The 18,398-nt window shown below is 46.1% G+C and overlaps 1 protein-coding gene across 3 annotated transcripts in view; it reads left to right on the top strand.

Moving 5' to 3' along the window:
* The window catches only part of LOC128351307 (cytochrome P450 2J2-like), a 51,113-nt gene that overhangs the window by 25,757 nt on the left and 6,958 nt on the right, over positions 1-18,398 (top strand). For 2 of the 3 annotated variants that reach the window (XM_053310750.1, XM_053310751.1), the window contains exons 2-5: positions 7,174-7,323; positions 8,210-8,370; positions 14,105-14,281; positions 16,244-16,385. In XM_053310750.1, coding sequence (XP_053166725.1) covers positions 7,233-7,323; positions 8,210-8,370; positions 14,105-14,281; positions 16,244-16,385 — 571 coding nt within the window. In that variant the 5' untranslated portion in view covers positions 7,174-7,232. Of the gene's footprint in view, positions 1-6,302; positions 6,451-7,173; positions 7,324-8,209; positions 8,371-14,104; positions 14,282-16,243; positions 16,386-18,398 lie in introns of all 3 variants that reach the window. The other variant, XM_053310752.1, reaches the window with a different exon arrangement.

The raw sequence follows: 18,398 nt of genomic DNA, 5'->3' as shown, positions 1-18,398 counted from the left end.
GCCTTGGCAGGAGGAAGATCTTTTTAGGCCATCTTTTAAAGCCACCTGTTTATACTTTAATTAAAAAAACAAAACACCACCATATTTCTCCCACCGTTTAATCCACTTTGGAATTGTCATGATGAAAATAAAAACATATATACCAAATCTATGTTTAATACATATTATATGTGCTAAACACACACACACCCCTAGATTATTTGTTGAGTGCATCATCACTCCACCTTGTGAATGTCAAATGTTGTGTATACCTGAAGGAGATCAGAGCCGTTGAGTGCACATGTGGGGTATAATGCCCCAATATGCAGCACTTGACACTTTCTTACTTTGAATTGCAATTTGCAAATTTTGCCACTTTGATGGTTACTCCAACCTTTGGACCACTTTGTTGGCTACTACAACTTCTTGAACAATTTGTGAACAAGTAATGGAGCACTGGCCCTAATACAGAGGGTAATCAGGCTTAGTGTGTACTAGTACAGTGATAAATATCATAAGCAATCACAGTATGGCACTCTTTGGTCAGTCAAACTGTTGGAAAAGAAGAGCCCTGGCAGAACAACAACACCTGCCGGAGAAGAGGTGCCAGCAGCTGGAGAGGACCATCTTTGGGATAAAGATTTTTTTTGTGGGGGAGGTAGGAAGTTTTTGGATAAAGGTATGCACAGAGAAATCTGTTGGTTCAGAGAGTTGCCATACTTGCAAAAGCCACATGTTCAAAAGCAAAAAATAATAATAGTAAATTTAAATGGAATCATGGACAGAAATCAAAAGTTTCAAAGTTACCAAACACAGGAGTAGAGTTAAAAATGGAGCCTTAATGCAGGGAATGTGAAATAGCATGTTGTTTTGACTAGTCAGGCTTATGGGGTACTAACCTACAAAATATTTTTGAGCCCTGGCAGAACAACAACACATTCATTTATTTTATTTTATATATACCCCCACCCAAACTTATGTCTCTGGGCAGCTTCACATGCCAGAGAAGGTGTGCCAGCTGCTGGAGAGGACCATCTTTGGAATAAAGTTTATTTGCAGGGGAGGTGGGAGGTTTTTGGATAAAAGTTTGAACAGATAAATCTGTTGGTTCAGAGAGTTGCCATACTTGCGGAAGTCACATGTTCAAGAGGAAAAAAAGATGTCAGATGCAGGGATGTGTCCGGGGAGCTTCGAGACGCAGCTCCTGAGGGTGGCAGCCCAGGTTCTTTGAAACCATTCACCCAATAGTGGCCCAACCCTGATGCTAGTGTTGCAGCTGCTTAAAACATCAGCCTGCCTTCCCCCCACTTATCAGCAGTCATTTGTTATTACTGCCTTGGGTGGTGAATTCCTGCAATTCCGAGTCCCTGGTGTGCCAGCAGCAAGCAGTCCCATGCAGAGCAGTTCTTTTCAATACAGTTAGAATACTACCAGTTTTCTGTTGTGTGGTGAATGCCTGCAATTCAAAGTCTGTGTCTGTGTGGGAAGGGGAAAACGAATTTGAAAAATTTGGTTGAGAGATCTTCTGCTTCGTTCTGTCACACACTGTCTTGGATGGTTGCTGCAGAGATGCCTCAATATGGTAGTCATCGAGATGGCCCTTTCTGGGCCTTTTCTGGACCTTTCCCAGCTCTGCAATCTGCTTTTTTCAGATGCAGCAGCCATGAAATTCCCTGGGTGATTCTGGACCAATCGCTTCTATCAGCCTAACCTACCTCGCTGGGTTGTTGTGAGGATAAACATAACCAAAGATACTATACTGGACTCCTTGGAGAAATAAACATGTAAACAAACAAACAAACAAACCAAGTGCAGCTGGACCATCAATCTCTATAAGGGCGCTGTGATTCTGGTTGCCTTATTTCCAATCCCTTTCCTAATGATCTTAATGATCCTGAGCATGGACTTGGTCTTTTTCACAGCTGCCACACACTGGGTTGTCATTTTCATTGAGCTGTCAGCAGATCAGAAGTCATGATAATATGCTGGGGGTACAAAACCTCGTGGGGCCCAGGGTAGTTTGCTCCCTTGCTCCCCACCTGCTCTGCACCCCCCACAGCCACCACCCCCCACAGCCACCACCCTGGCATGTTTCTTGCTCCTAGTGCATGTTTCTTGCTCCTAGACAAAACATATCACCCCTGTGCTCAGTTGCCCAAATTCAGGTACAAAGCAAATCACCCCAGATTCTGAACCAAAAGTGGGTTGTGTGGTAGTGCCCAATGGGTGGAATCTACCACCCAGGTTTCAATGAAATTGGCAAAGGGGTGATTATTAAAGAATTTTTGAACTTGGTGTGTCTTTAAGCTTTTCCCCTTAGGGAATAATGGGGATTCCAGCAGCCTTAGATATAACTCCCCATGGGGGGGGGCACCAGGGTGACACAGAGTGGGTTGTGGTAGGTGGTAGTGCTCAATGGGTGCAAAGAAGCTACCACCCAGATTTCAACGCAATTGGGCAAAGGGGTGTTTCTAAAAAAAATTTCAAGTTGGCATGTCTTTGTGGCAGATTCAAGGCAGAAAAGGGGTGGGGGGGGGCAGAAGAGTGGGTCAGGTGGTAATGCCACAATGGGTGCCTGCTACCACCCAGATTTCAAAGAAATTGGTGGAAAGGGTGACTTTTAATTTTTTTCCCCTGAATTTTGCACGTCTTTAAGCTTTTCCTCCATAGGGAATAATGGGGCATTTCAGCAGCCACATAACTCCACTGTCCTCCTCCTGCTCTCTGTAGTCTCTCTCCTCTCGCTGCCTTACTCTTTTTCTCTTCCTCCTTCCCTTCCCTTTTCCCTCACAGCGCCCGCCAGCAGTCACACCACCTGCCAGCCTTTTATATTTATTTTTAAAGTATTTTTTATTTAATTTGTTGCTGCTTGGGGGTGGGTGAGTCACTGCTGCAACTAATGGCTCATTCTGTGCTCACCCTTGCCCCTAGCTGTCTGCCTCCTGTGCCGCCCTCCCTGTGTGGCAGGCAGCCCACTGGTATTCCTGGTTTTCATCTTCTGACCAGTGTGGGGCAGGAGAAGAACCAAAAGAAGAGGGGTGCGTGTGTGCAGACCTTTTGTTGTCCCCACCCCTAGTTGGTAGTTTTAAATAGGGCCTCATTTATTTTGCATTTGGGTGTAGGGTGGGATATATTTTGTGTATTGTTGTTGTTTGCTTGCTGCTGCTGCTGCTGCCTTTTCTCTTGCAGGTTGTTTCTTTTCTGGCAGGTTCTTCTCCTTTTACAGGTTCCCCCCAGGAAATTGTTATTGTTGATTGCTTGCTTGTATTATTGTATTGCTTGCTGTGGGTGGAGTGTGTGGGTAGGCTTTTGTTAAAGGGGTCATTTTAAATAGGCTTATAAAATGTTTTTCAAAAAAAACCCAAAAAATCCCTCCAGATTAAATAAGTATTTTGTTTTGATTTTTAGGTTCCCCAAGATTTGATTTCCTCCTGGTAGGTGGGTGCTCCATAATTCCCCGCCCCATACTTTTTCCCCAAAAAAGCTTTCCCCGCCCCGCTTCTCCACCTGGTTAGAGTGTAGGGTAATTGCCTGCAACCCAGGAGTCTCCCCCTTTTTCACTTTCCCCCTCCATTGGCTTCCCCCCCCCACACACAAAAAGGTTCCCCTCACCTCACCTCAGTTAGCCTTTTTTACCTGCTAAAAGTCTTCCCTTCCCCCCAATTGGCTTTTTTCCCTAAAGAATCCACCCGTTCCAATTAATTGGCTTTCCCCCCTTTTTAAAAAAAAACCATTTTGCCTCTTTCCGGCCTTTCTCCTAAAGTCTCCCACCCTTAATATGTCTGAACACTGTGAGAGCCGTGTTCAGGCCAGGCCTCACAAAAGGTTGCCAGGCAGAGGTGGGAGAGGCTGGGGGTGGGCTGTGCCTGTGGCTGTGGGGCAGAGAGGGAGAGGATGTGGGGAAGAGCCTGATGATACCCCAGTCCTCCCTACTGAGGCATTATTTGCCCCAGCTGAGGCGTTTGTGCGCAGGCATTTGTGCGCAGGCGCTGGATGAGGCCAAGGCCGAGGCACTAGAGCTGTGGTGGGTCCCTCGCTGCCAGGTGGTGGTGCATCATCAGTGGTGGTGGAGACTGGTGGTGCAGGGGAGGAGGCAGAGGGCAGAGAGGACGTGACGGCTGCCAGCGATGCTGCCAGATTCTCCCTCCCTCTTGGGGCCCTTTCTCCTATTATTTCACCACTCAGTGCCCCCCCCCATGAAGCCTGGGGCAGTCATGTCAGGGTCTAGTTGTTGGTCCTCCCAATCTGGCTCTGATGAGGAAGGGTCTGCTGAGGTAGTGGAGAGGCCTGCCTCTCCTCTGCCAGTGGAGCTGGGCCATTCCTCCTCCACACAGGGCAGAAGGGGGTTGGTTAACAGCAGTGGGCAGGCAGTGGCAGCCGCCCCCTCATAGGACTGCAGTCACCCAGGATCAAGAGGACAAAGAGGGCACCCAGGGCGCAGGAGGCCTCCCAGAGCAGCAGTGTCTGGCGGCATTTTGAGGTGCTTGAAAATGCCCCGAACAATGCCCACTGTGTCCACTGCAGGGAACAGGTCAGTTGGGGCAAGGATCCCAAGTGCCTAGGTACGATGCCCATGTGGTGACACATGGAGTGTCATCACCTAGCTCTCCTTGGCCTCGCTGGCAGTGCTAGTGCGCCTGGTGTTCCTGCAACTAGTGCAGACAAGGGTGGTGTGCCAGCTGCAAAAAACAACAACCAGGCAACACTGCCAGTCCAGTGGTGGACGCAGTTGTAGGGCAGCAGGCATGCTGGTCAGGTGGACCATTGTCACCTCACCTGCCTCACAGGGGAGATAATATCAACCGACAACCAGCCTTTTCAGGCGGTCGAGAACTCCGACTTCTGCCAGATTCTCCAGTACCTTGCTCCTGAGTACAAGATCCCCTCAAGGACCATGTTCAGCCAGAACGTGGTCTCCTCCCTGTACCACCTGTTCAGCGAGCTTGTATCAGCCAGGCTGTGGGCAGCACCTGCTGGCACCAACGTGCATTTTATGACTGACCTCTGGACCAGTGTCAGTGGAATGCACGCTGCTTTGCCCACTGGTGGGGCCCAGAGAGAGAGGGGACCTCCGTGGGCACTGCCTCTGGCTCCAGCATGTCTTGCACTACACTACGGCACAGGTGGGCCATTCTGCATGTGGAGACCATGGACATGAGGTACACCATGGAGGAGGTGGCAGCTGTACTCTGCCGCTGGATAGAGAAGTGGATTGTCCACTCCTCTCCACACCTCTCCTGGTGTGTCCACACCTCTCCCGGAGCTTCATATTTACAGACAATGGCGCCAACGTGACCGCCGCTGTCGAGATAGTTATGGGCTGTGTGAACATACGATGTATGGCACACATGCTCCATCTGGCTGTCAGGCACGCCCTCGGCCTTAAGGATCAGAAGGTGTCCTCCCAGGCCCACCCCCTTCAAGGTGCTGTTGCTGCCACGGCCACACTTGTCGAGAAGGCTCGCAAACTGGACGGCCATTTCCACCGCAGCGAGAAGTCCAGGAGCCTGCTTTGCAAGAAGTAGGCTGACCTCGAGCTTCCCCGCCATCTCATCCCAACGGCTGTAGAGACACGGTGGAACTCCAACTTCCTCTTTTTCCAGTGCCTGCTGGAGCAGGAGAGAGCACTTGTTGCCCTGGCGATGGACAAGTCCTTGGCTGTCTGTGACCTCTCGAATGCAGAGTGGAAGCAGATGTCTGAGGCAGTGTTGGCACTTGAGCCCTTCCAGCTTGCCACAAAGGGCTTGTGTGCTGACACCACTCCCTTGAGCCAGGTGCTGCCCACAGTCTGGAGAAGCTGATGGGCCAACTCCAGACTTCTCTGACCATGCCAGAGGGTTGTGCTCCAGTGGCCCAGGTGGAGGGACCTCGTAGTCCAGAAAGTTAGGGAGGAGGAGGTCATTAGGACCAGGAGAAACCAGGAGGGTGGTGGTGGTGCGGGTGCGACTCCCCCGAGTGACCCGCATCCAGCGGCAGTATGGGTGGCCAGGCGGCATCAGCTTCCCCTTCCTAGTCCAGCAGCGTGGCATCCCAGACAGCGGCGCCAAGGCAGCAGGTACTTCCTCCCACCACGAAATCCGCCCAGTTGTTTCAGCGGGTGTGCCTTGGCGCCTTGCCTGGTCTGCAGGAAGCTCAACCTGCCAGGCGCTCCAGTGCTGAGCAAAATGTTGCTTAGTACTTGGAGAAGCCTGAGGAGGAAGACACCTTGATGGACAGCCCAAAGTTCTGGGTGACCCACCGCCAAGTCTGGCCGGACCTGGCGGTGGTTGCTGTGCACCTCCTCTCCTGCCCACCTTACATACTTACATTCTCTTCTCCACCAGGCTCCTTGTGGAAGGCTATTCTCTAGATCCTTTCTTATAAATTGGCACAATTATCAAAATGCCCCAGTCATCAGGAATTTTGGCAGTAGCACCTATGTAAGTGAATAATGCGACTAAAAGAGGTGCCCACCACTCCATGTAATTACAGGTAATTTCTACTGTAATACAATCTGACCCTGGGGCCCGGTTCATTTTATATTTCTTGACCAGGGCCTCAATTTCAGTAACAGTGACCAGGCACCAGGCTGGCAGTTGATCAACATCACAATCTAAAGTAAGAGTGTGAGGTCATACTTTTTTGTACAATGCCAAAAAATGACGCTCCCATACACATGCTGGAATAACCAAATTAAAGTTAGAAGGGGCCTTCCCTAAGGGACACAAAACCAGATGCCAGAATTTTGCCTGGTTTCTAAGTTTTGAGGCACCAATGAGTTCAGCCCACTCAGCTTTTTTAGCCTGGCATTTCTTCTTTCTTAATAAATTCTTATATTGTCTCTTCAAAGTTACTAAGAATTGGGCTTCTAAGGGTGTTAGGGCGTCAAGCCAAGGCAACAAAATAGAATAACTATTAAGGAAGCAGCAGCAATGTTGTTTATGCATTTTCACTCTGAATATGTCAGCACACTTTTATTGCAACACATAATCACATGTTCTATAACACACTTACCTCGTTCCTCTAAAGGGGTGGAGGAGGCCAGTTTGTCCCCCTCCTGAGGAGATGGGTGAGGAAGCACTGGATTTGGTTCAAGAATGTGTTGCTCTTGAATGCACTGGCAGGGGAGGGGGCGTTTCCAGCTTGGCAATGAAACGATTTTTTAAACATGCATTTTCAGACCAATAATTTCTCATTGATTCTTGATTATCTTAGGCATAATATTTTCAAATGGACACAACTGGAAGCAGCACAGGCGTTTTGCACTAGTTACAATGCGGAAACTTGGACTAGGGAAGAAAGGCATAGAGCATCGAATAAAGGAGGAAGCCCAGCAGCTTGTGGAGACTTTTGCACAAGCCAATGGTATGTGATGCCAAGTGTCAAGGTCCAGGCTGTCACAGCCCCTGGTCCCATTAACAACTCTGAGTCAGATGAAGAGGAGGCAGGAGCAGGACCAGCACTGGATCTTGATGCCAGCCCAGAAACCGAGATAGCCCCAGAATTGGAGCCCTCTGAGGCAACCCCTTTGGTGCCTGAGCCCCTTAGGTCAGCATCTTCAGAACCCAAGCCCACTATACACCATCATGCCTACCAATATCTGCACCCCAGCACCAGCCACAAGCAGACAGAGTGAAAGAGGATTTGCCACACTCCAGAAGACTGACCCTTTAAGGCTTCCACTCTCCAGGCTGCGAGGAAGAACCCAGGAGGGGCATCCTGAGCTCAGAGGTTCTTAAGGGCTCAGTCTGCCTCTGGCTGCTGTCAAGTCGGCTTGCTCTCTGGTTCTTCTCCAAGGTCCCGTGGACAGGCCTGTGCCTCTCCTCCTTGCCTCTGCCTCACCTTATGGCCAACCAGGATTGGGCACTAAGAGACTATGGCCTGTTCCACACTGTCATTTGAATCTAGGTTTAATGTGGGTTACTGACATTAGTGGGATTTTGTGGACCCACACCAAGGAGCAGAAAGCACTTTGGCATGGGATCACACAATCTCACTAATGTCGATAACTCACATTAAAGCTGGATTCAGATGAGTGTGTGAACCAGGTCTATGATGCCACATGTCCCAGGCTGCAGAAAGATTCATGTACATTCTCTGCATTTTGGAATTGAGTTTGATGCATTTCCTCTTGTTCTACAAAATGAAATACAAATCATAGGAGATGCCAATAGCATTCTAAGCCCAATAATTGTACCTTCAGTAGAGGCATGATTAATATTGATATGGGTGCAATTACCTTTATTTTTAGGGCAGCCTCTTGATCCTTCATTACCCATCACAAATTCACTCTGCAATGTGATCAGTCTCTTAACTTTTGGACAGCGGTTCTCTCCTGAAGATGAAGACTTCCAGAAACTGGTGAAAGCCTTTGATTTTGTTCTAAAGCTTGTTGGTACCTTCTCGCATATTGTGAGTAATATTTTAATTTCCTTAACAGTTGAATGGGTCACCCAAAGACCCAAATTTATTATTAGTAATTAGAGTGGGGATTGAAAACAAGTGGTTAGAGCTGGGACTTAAGAAAAAGAAGACCCAGGACTAAATCTCTGCTCAGCCTGGGCCACTCCCTGACTGATGGCCTAATTTACCTCTCAGGGCTGTTGTAGGGATGGAAGAGGACAAGGCCATATATACTGGACCCATGCACAGCCCGCAAAGTCAAATCCAACCCAATCTGATATCGATATGGTTGGTAAGGGCCTTGTCCACCATTCCCAACTGGCAGCTCAGATGACCAACAATGTTATGGGACCCTCCACTGTCACTACTGACTCTTCCATCTCTTTCCCCCTGTTTCTCCTTTGCCTCGCCTCTGCAGCACTGCACCCCGTCTCCTCTCCTCTGTCACCTCCCCTCTCTCCACCCTCACTTACCGAACCCCCATGTGGGAATGGAGAACAGAGCCTGGGACCGGATTGGGGTGGAGAGGCTAGGGGACAGGCTGCAGTATATGATCGTCATTCAAGAAGGTGCATGCAAAGAGCTTCCAGGTATTCTGCAGCTTGCATTTTAAAAAGAACAGGAAATATCCTCTTACTTTCCCTCTCATTCCACTTGGAGGCCCTAGAGAAAGCAAAAGGGCTCTCCACCGCCGCCGCCCCCATTTAAAATGCAAGCTATGGAGAACAAGGTAGCTCATCAGATACTCCTTCCAGAATGAAGATCATGCATGGCAGCCTGTCTAGTGCCCCCACCTGGTCACATGCTGTGTTTTGCATTCAGGGGTTGTGGTTTGGTGTGGTGGGGCATGGGGGGGGGCAGAGAGTAGAGGTGGTAGAAGGGGAGATGTTGTGACACTGCAGAGGTGAGGCAGAGATGAAAGAGGAGGAGCAAGGAGCCGGAGAGGGCAGCAAGGGGGGTTGTATCAAGGAACAATGGTGTATCCTTAAGATCACATTGAACCAGCCTCTGCTTTTTCTTCTCTGTTTCTATAATTTAACAAGGCAAGAGCATAAGAAGAGCCTTGCAGGATCAGGCCGAAGGCCTATCTAGTCCAGCACCTTGGTTCATACAGTGGCCCACTAGATGCCTTGGCAAGCCACACAACCAGGATATGAGGGCCTGCCCCATATACTGCCACTGCTATTCTGCAACTGGTATTCGGAGGCATCCTAACTTTTAACATGGAGGGTAGCCTATATAGCAAGGTCTAGTCACTATTGATAGACTTGTCCTCCATGAAATTGTCTAAACCCTGCTAAAAACCATCCAACCTAGTGGCTGTCACCACATCCTGTGGCAGAAAATCCCATAGTTTAATAATGTGCGGTGTGAAAGAATACTTCCTTTTTCGGTCCTAGATTTCCTGGCAATCAGTTTCATGTGATGACCCCTAGTTCTAGGGTTGTGAGAGAAGGAGAATTTCTCCCTTTTCATTTTCTCCAAACCATACATAATCTTATAAACCTCTGTAATGTCTCCCCTTAGTTACCTTTTTTTCTAAACTAAAAGGGCCCAAATGAGGTAATAAGCTTACCTCATAAAGAAGGTGCTCTAGCTCTCTCTTGGTTATTATTTTATTATTTTTATTTTTACATTTCTATCCCGCTCTTCCTCCAAAGAGCCCAGAGCGGTGTACTACATACTTGAGTTTCTCTTTCACAACAAGCCTGTGAAGTAGGTTAGGCTGAGAGAGAAGTGACTGGCCCAGAGTCACCCAGCTAGTTTTATGGCAGAATGGGGATTTGAACTCGGGTCTCCCCGGTCCTAGTCCAGCACTCTAACCACTACACCATGCTGGCTCTCAGTTGCTCTCTTCTGTGCCTTTTCCAGGTCTACAATATCCTTTGTGATATATGGTGACCAGTACTGCACATGATATCCCAAATGTAGCTTCATGGATTTGTATAAAAGCATTACAATATGAGCAGTTTTACTGTGATCCCCTTCCAAATAATCCCTAGCATGGAATCATTAGGAAGCACAGTCTTGATCTTAACCTAGATGCAAAACTGTAACGTCTTTTTTGTATTGGGTACTTGCTAAGAGCAAACAGCAGGTGAGCTATGGAAGATATTCTTTCTACACGTTCTCCATCTCATATCAATCTCTACATACACAGAAAAACTTAAATCCCATACTACAAAAAAGCTTTGTCAAGTTTTAGTGGAAACTACTTAATGAGGCTATTCACACACGCATGCAAAACTGGGTGATGGGAGCCCAGCACGGCTTTGCAAGTGTGTGTGAACCTCCAGGATCGGGCCTGATCCCAGCGGCACTATGGCGGCAAACCTGCTAGTGGAGCCTCCCTCCAAAACGTGGTTAGGAGAGCGAGTGCTCTCCCACCTTCATTTTGTAAAATCTTCTGTCAGCTGCGGCTGCTTCCAGCCATGGCTGACAGACTGTGGCACCCTTGGGTACTAGAGGGGGAATCTCCATAATGCACCGCGCACTCACACACTGCTAGGGATTTTTTGGAGCTCCGGTGGGGAGGGCAATGTGGGGCAATGTGCCCTGGCACCCCAGCCCTTGGATCTACTGACAGCAGCTGGTGCTCATCCAAGGGAAGCCAATGGATCATCTATAGGGAGGGAAGCTTTTCAGGGCTTCCTCCCTGAAAACCCTATTGCCGTTTCTTACTGCTCATGAAAAATGGCTCATAATGAAGCTTTGGTATGAAGGAGGAAGGAAGGAAGAAGTAATAATAGACAAATCACCACTTTGTATGGGTCAGATTCATAGCCTAGTCTTGACTTCTCAGGGATGGGGTACCTATTAAGATGACCTGCCACAGAAGATTATGGATCCAGATGGATTCCTGATGTCTCTGGGGATTTTTCTGCTACTAGTACCAACGACTTTGTCAATGCTCTAGTAGACCTCTGGAATGGGGAAATGGCTGGGTAGACACAATGGCACCTAAACATCCCACTTGAGGCTTAGGCAAATTCTCCAAATAGAAACCTTTATTACCCTTCCTGTTCCCAAGAACATCCTTTGGACATGGCCAGCCCAGGACCTGAGAGCTCTATGTTTTGGCAAGGCTGTTGCAGTTTGACCATCAGCCACACATGGGGATATGTATGCAGAGATGAAGTCTCTTGGCCTTAACCCAGACAATCTGGACTCCTATAGTTGAATCTGGTTGAATCAACAGGTCTGGTTGGATCTACTTGTTGCAGCCATGCCTACCTTCAATCTTAGACATAACTTACTATCTTTTAATTCTATCTTGTCTGCAGAACCTAAACTGGAAATGCTGCACTGAATGGATTGATTTTCCTATATGTCCACTGGACATAAAACATGATAATAATCTGGATTAGTTCTGTGGGACCAGAGGTAGTGAAAGGTCTTATGGAAATTATTGTTGTATTTATTTCTTTTGTCCAGTCTGGGAGGACCATAAATGCCATGTTTCTTTGAATACCATGAATACATAGCAGCTGTAAAATTGGAATAGGGGATGATCTTGGCTGCACACTCTCATTCAAATCTTCCACTGGAGTAATTTCACAGGATCCAGCCGATGTGGGATCCAGAAGAAGCTGTTGAGTCCCGGCTTTGATCTCTCAATGAGTGAAAAATAAATATGCTAGTCTTCAAAAATGATCTATGCCATTATTGTTTACTAGGGATGTGTGAATCGATTCATATTTGAATCAATTTGACTTGAATCTGGCCAATTTGAATGATTTGACTTTGAATCGAATCAGTCCTAAAAGGGGTGATTTGAATTGAAGAAGAATCTAATCAGCCCAATTCGGATCAAATCTATCCAAACTGATTTGACATGTACTGCATGTGGGGATGAGGGAGTGAGGAGGAGTAGAGTCTCTCCTTTCAGCCTTATATTAAAAAAGAGGTGCTGGGGAGCCCAGAAAATACTTTCATTGTGCAGAGCCCACAGCAGGGAGGAGACGGCAACCTGAACCACCATCCCCCTTCAGCCCACCAGCCACTGCTCTTACAAACAAGAGATACAAATGTGCTTTTGAACCACTCCTGGTGGGAACGGTAACTGCAGACCTGGCTGCGGTGGGGAGGCAGCGACCTGATCCACCATGTGTCTTTGCAACCAGCTGGGCAGGCCACTCACATAAGAACATAAGAACAACCCTGCTGGATCAAGACCAAGGCCCATCTAGTCCAGCATCCTGGTTCACACAGTGGCCCACCAGATGATGCTGGAACCCTACGGGCTGGAGTTGTGGGCATGCCCTCCCTCCCGCTGTTACTCCCCTGCAACTGGTACTCAGAGACATCCTGCCTTGGAGGCTGGAGGTGGGCTATAGCCCTCCGACTAGTAGCCGTTGATAGACCACTCCTCTATGAAGTTATCCAAACCCCTCTTAAAGCCATCCAGGTTGTTGGCTGTCACCACATCTTGTGGCAGAGAATTCCACAAGTTGATTATGCGTTGTGTGAAAAAGTACTTCGGTACTGGGCTAAGCCTTTAAATCGCTTCTAAGCATGTGTGGGGAGGCCATTTAAAGGGGTAGCCAGGTGTATTCTTAGCTAGAACACTAGTGTTTTTGCAAAACTAAAAACCACTGGTGTGCTAGTGAAAGAACACCATCTATCCGCTACTATGTGTGGAGTGAAAGAACAGCTATCCGCTACTATGTGTGGAGATGTTTCAAGGGGATTTTCTAGGAACACCTGACTATTGCTTTGAATGGTCTCCACGTATGTGCGGGGTGGCGTATGTACATATGTAGTGGATAGCCCGATGTTCTTTCACTAGAAAACCAGTGGTTTTTTGGTGGTGTTGTCAAAACATCAGTTTTTTACCGAACAATACACCGGGCTATCCCTTAAAATGGCCTCCCCATGCATGCGCAGAAGCCATTTAAAGGTTTAGACTGGTGTGAGAGGCTGGACCAGCCAGCCTCAGGGAGAGATGGCCGGTCGGGCAGCCACCTCCCCACTGCTGACAGTTTATTTATTTGATTGATTGATTGATTGATTGATTGATTGATTGATATACCACCCTTCCAAAATGGCTCAGGGCGGTTTACAATTAAAACAAACCACTAAAACAAATAAAGAGCTAAAACAAATTAAAAACAATATAGCAACAATTAACAATTTAAAAGCATTTTAAAACAACAATTAAACAATTACAGTGATTAAAAGCCCCCAAATCGGGTTAGAATATTAAAAAAGATTTAATATTCTGCAGTAATATTCTGCAGAACAGTAAAGTTCTGCAGTTACCGCTCCTGTCAGGAGCAGTTTAAAGGCGCCTCTGCACCTCTTGTTTGTACAAGCAGAGGCCAGTGGGCCGCAAGGGGGTGGTGGGTCAGGTGGCCGCCTCCCCATGCTTCCCACCACTGCGGGCTCTGCACAATAAAGGCAATTTTTGGGCGCACAAGCACCTCTCTCTCGCTTTCTTTTTTCAAAAAATGCTGAAAAGTGAGGGGCTCCTATCCTTTCTTCCCCCCTCCAACATTTCCCATACAGTACAGGTCAAATTGATTCAGATTCAATTTGAATCGAATCAAGTCTAAATAGAATCAGCTTGTTTAGGGCTGATTCAATTCATATTTGAATAGAAGCAGCACATTTTGATTCAAACTCAAATCAAATCACGATTTTCACTACACGAACACATCCTTTTTGTTTACCTAAAGGAGTTGTGGAGTTTGTTAGTTGAAACTTCACCTGATAATAACGTTTTTCTTTTTCGTGTCTGCAGCTCTATGAACTGTTTCCATGGTTAATGGAACATCTCACAGGGCCTCACAAGAAGGCATTGTCCTCAGTGGAGATTGCAAGTTTATTTGCAAAGAAGGAAATAGAAAAACATAAAGAGTATCAGACACTGCATGATCCACAGGATTTCATTGATTTCTATCTACCTGAGATGGAAAAAGTAAGTATAGGCTTTGTATGTAAATACAGTTCATGCAACAAACCATTACATTTCCTTCTCTGATACAACAGCAACAGTTATGGGGTCATCAAAAAGATTTTCTGGGGCAATATTTAAGGGTATTATACTGAAGAGTGTTAAATAAATACTTTTCATTTAAGAGTTTTGTTTGCTTTTATTCCTCTTTCTTTTGAGATAATGAAGGTTCACTTGGTCTGATGGGTGCAACTGGTAACTTCCATAACTTTCCAGTCAAATGTGGCTTTGGGTACAGACAGGGTGGCTATATAGTCCCAGACAAATCCAACATGAAGAAACAGAATCTACAATCTAATACATACACAAATATCATCTGTTCAGCCTGATGGATGCTCTCCAATTACGAATGGACAGAGGGAGTGTGGTCCTCTTGGATCTCTTGAAGGTTTTCAATTCCATCGACCACAGTATCCTTCTGGACTGCCTGAGGGGATTGGAGGTGGGAGCACTGCTTTGCACTGCTTCTGCTCCTATCTCTTGGGTATATTCCAGATGGTCTTGCATTGAGATGGTTGCCCTTCAAAGCCAGAGCTATTGTATGGAGTTATACAGGGCTCCATTCTTTCTCTAATGCTTTTGAACATCTACATGAAACCACTGGGAAATGTCATCAGATGATTTGAAGTAGGGTGCTATCAATATGTTGATGACATCCAGATCTAAGTATCAACTATGTCAGGAGATGGCTTAACCTCTCTAAATGCTTACTTGGAATTGGTAGTGGGCTGGATGAGGGAAAACAAACTTAAGTTGAATCTAAACAAAGAGAAGGTATTCATGGGAGGCAGGAAATTGTTTAGAACTGCCTGTTCTGGATGGGGTTACAGTACACTCCCCTTGAAAAATCAGGTATGTGGCTTGGAAGTACTTCCTGATCCACACCAATCCCTGATATCTCCGGTTGAGGCAGTGGCCAGGAATGCTTTTTATCAGCTTCAGCTGATACACCAGCTATGTCCATTTCTCATGACAATTGAAAATTAAAAATTAAAATTAAAAATTAAAATAGTGGTGCATATGCTGGTAACATCCAGGTTCAATTACTGCAAAGCTCTCTACATTGGGCTGCCTTTGTACACAGTTTGGAAAATGCAATTGGTGAAAAATGCAGCACCCAGGTTGGTCTCCAGGGCCACGTGTAGAGACCATATCTCTCCTATTTTAAAGGAACAACACTGGCTGCCAATAAATTTCCGGACAAAATACCAAGTGCTTGTTATTACCCATAAAGCCCTGAATGGCTTGGGCCTAGGGTTTTTAAGAGAGTGCCTTCTTCTTTATGATCCCAACCAAATATTAAGATCATTGGGAGAGGTCCCATTGCATTTCCCACTGGCCTGTTTGGTAGTGACCCAAAACCATGCCTTCTCCCCGTGGCTCTGGAACACACTCCCAAATGACCTCAGAATCTCCACATCTCTGACTGTATTTAAATGCCTTTTCCCAAGCTTTTAGTTTATGATGTTTTCAAGTTTTATTTATGGTACTTTTAATCTATTTTATGTTTTTAGGTTTTACTTGCTGTTTGCTGTTTGTTTAAATTGTAAAACCTGAGATTTTATATAGGGCAAAGTATATATTTGTGACAACCAAATAAATAAATCTAGATGCCTCATGATCCAGCTAACACCTTGGAAGAGAGTCTTCTAGCTCTTCTAGCTCTTCTCACTCTTCCCAACCTTCCACACTCTTTCACCAGCACCAGATGGTCTTCTGCCATCCTTCTCATGCAATTTTAGATCCATGACTGCAGAGTCCATTGGCAGCTATTTCACTATTTATGTTGTTGAATCTGGCCTTCAATACCCATTCCCTTTCTTTCAAACACTATTTCTGGGGCCCTTGATTGTGTTCTAGTATTAATAGTAAAATGCCAGTAATTGATTGTAAGAAACATTTCAACTTTCCTATTGTCAATTGCAGACCACGAATGACCCTAACTCTACATACAATGAAGAAAACTTGGCTCACTGTATTATGGAATTTTTTGCCACAGGGACAGAGACAACTGCCACTACCCTGCAATGGGCATTGCTCCTGATGGCGACTCATCCAGATATCCAAGGTGAGAGAGATGTATGAAATGTGAGGAAGGACCGGTCCTGATCCCCATAGGGGGGAAAAAACTTGATCTGCTGAACAGTAGATCTGAATTCCTCTAAGATTTCAGACACATTTCAGATGACCAAGTCCAAAAACATCCAGTAGAACACCAGCTCCAAAATGCTTTTTAGGAAAACTTTTATTGGGTGAACTCAGTTTTCTCATGGAACCACTAACATTATCTGGCCTTGGTTTAGTCTAGGTTTAACGTGGGTTGCTGACACTAGTGTCATTGTGTGAACCCACACCATGGTGTTTATTGCCAAAAATGAATCCAAGATACCTGCCTTGGCATGGATCACACAAACATGTTAATGTCAGTAACCCACATTAAATCTCAATTAAAACAATTGTGTGAACCAGATTATTACATTTTGTAACAAACCTAGATTGGCACCACCAACAATCATTCGATCACAGATCTATCTATTTATCAATCACAGATCACAGATCTATCTATTTATCAACAGTTTCTCCAGCAGCTCCTGGCACAGTTCACAGCAAAAAGGGTTGATCCTGTGCTAGCCTCACCAGCTGCAGTTGCTCGAGCATAGTTAACCATTTCCTGCACACTCCACTGTTTAACCAATTTCACCCAAAGTGTAGTTTTAAGCTGTGATTTGCTGCTGTAAACAGCATTGCCTGCTTCCCCTCTGGGAATCATTTTAACACCTATTGTCCAACATGTGACTCTGCTTAGTAAATGTTCAATTGTTCAATGGTTGCAAACACAAATATAGATATAGTGGGCATAACAGAAACATGGTGGAACAGTGAGAACCAGTGGGATACTTATCCCTGGATATAAACTCTATAGAAAGGACAGGGAGGGGCGCCTTGGAGGTGGGGTAGCACTCTATGTTAAAGGAGGGATAGAATCTAACAAGCTGGAAAACCTAGGTGGACTGGAGTCCTCCACAGAAACCCTGTGAGTGACAATAAAAGGCCTGAAAGGGAACGTGCTACTGGGGACATGATATCGATCAAAATGCTGACAGTGACTGGGAGTTGCAGGAGGAAATCAGGGAGGCATCAAGGACAGGCAGGGGTGTAATAATGGGTAATTTCAATTATCCACACATAGACTGGGTAAATTCACAGTCAGATAATGACAGAGAGGTCAAATTTCTAGATACGCTAAATGACTGTGCCCTAGAACAGATGGTCATGGAACCAACCAGAGAGAAGGTGACGTTGGACTTAATCCTGAGTGGCACCCAGGACCTGGTGCGTTTTGTCAATGTCATGGAACCTTAAGGGAACAGTGACCATAGTGTGATCAAATTCAGCATACATGCAGGGAAAGAATCACGAAGGAAGTCCAACACAGACATTTGGAATTTCAGAAGAGGAAACTTGTCCAAAATGAGGAGTATGGTGAAAAGAAAGCTGAAAGGGAAAATCAGGAGATTCACATCACTCCAGAGTGCATGGAGTTTACTCAAAACCACAATACTAGAAGCCCAGTTAGACTGTATACCCAAAAGCAGGAAAGGTAACACTAAGTCCAGGAGGATGCCAGCATGGCTAACAGGAAACGTCAAGCCATAAAAGGGACGAAGAATTCCTTCTGAAATTGGAAGGCCTGTCCAAATGAAAAGAACAGAAAGGAACACAAACTCTGGCAAAAGAAATGCAAGGTGACAATAAAGGAAGCAAAAAGAGACTTTGAGGAACATTTAGCTAAAAGTATCAAGGGGAATAACAAAAACTTCTTTAAATACATCAGAAGCAGGAAACCTGCCAGGGAGCCGGTTGGACCATTTGACAATGAGGGAGTGAAAGGGATTATTAAGGAGGACATGGAGGTTGCAGAGAAGCTCAATGAGTTCTTTGCATCTGTCTTCATGGCAGAGGATACTGAGCATATACCTGTTCCTGAACCAGGCTTTTTGGGGATGGAGGCTAAAGAACTGAGTCAGATAGAAGAGACAAGAGATGATGTTCTAAACCAGGCATCCCCAAACTGCGGCCC

Source organism: Hemicordylus capensis, chromosome 3 (genome assembly GCF_027244095.1).
Source record: "Hemicordylus capensis ecotype Gifberg chromosome 3, rHemCap1.1.pri, whole genome shotgun sequence".
Lineage (NCBI taxonomy): Eukaryota > Metazoa > Chordata > Lepidosauria > Squamata > Cordylidae > Hemicordylus > Hemicordylus capensis.
Note: the sequence above shows the minus strand (reverse complement) of the source record. Positions and strands in the feature narration are given on the sequence as shown.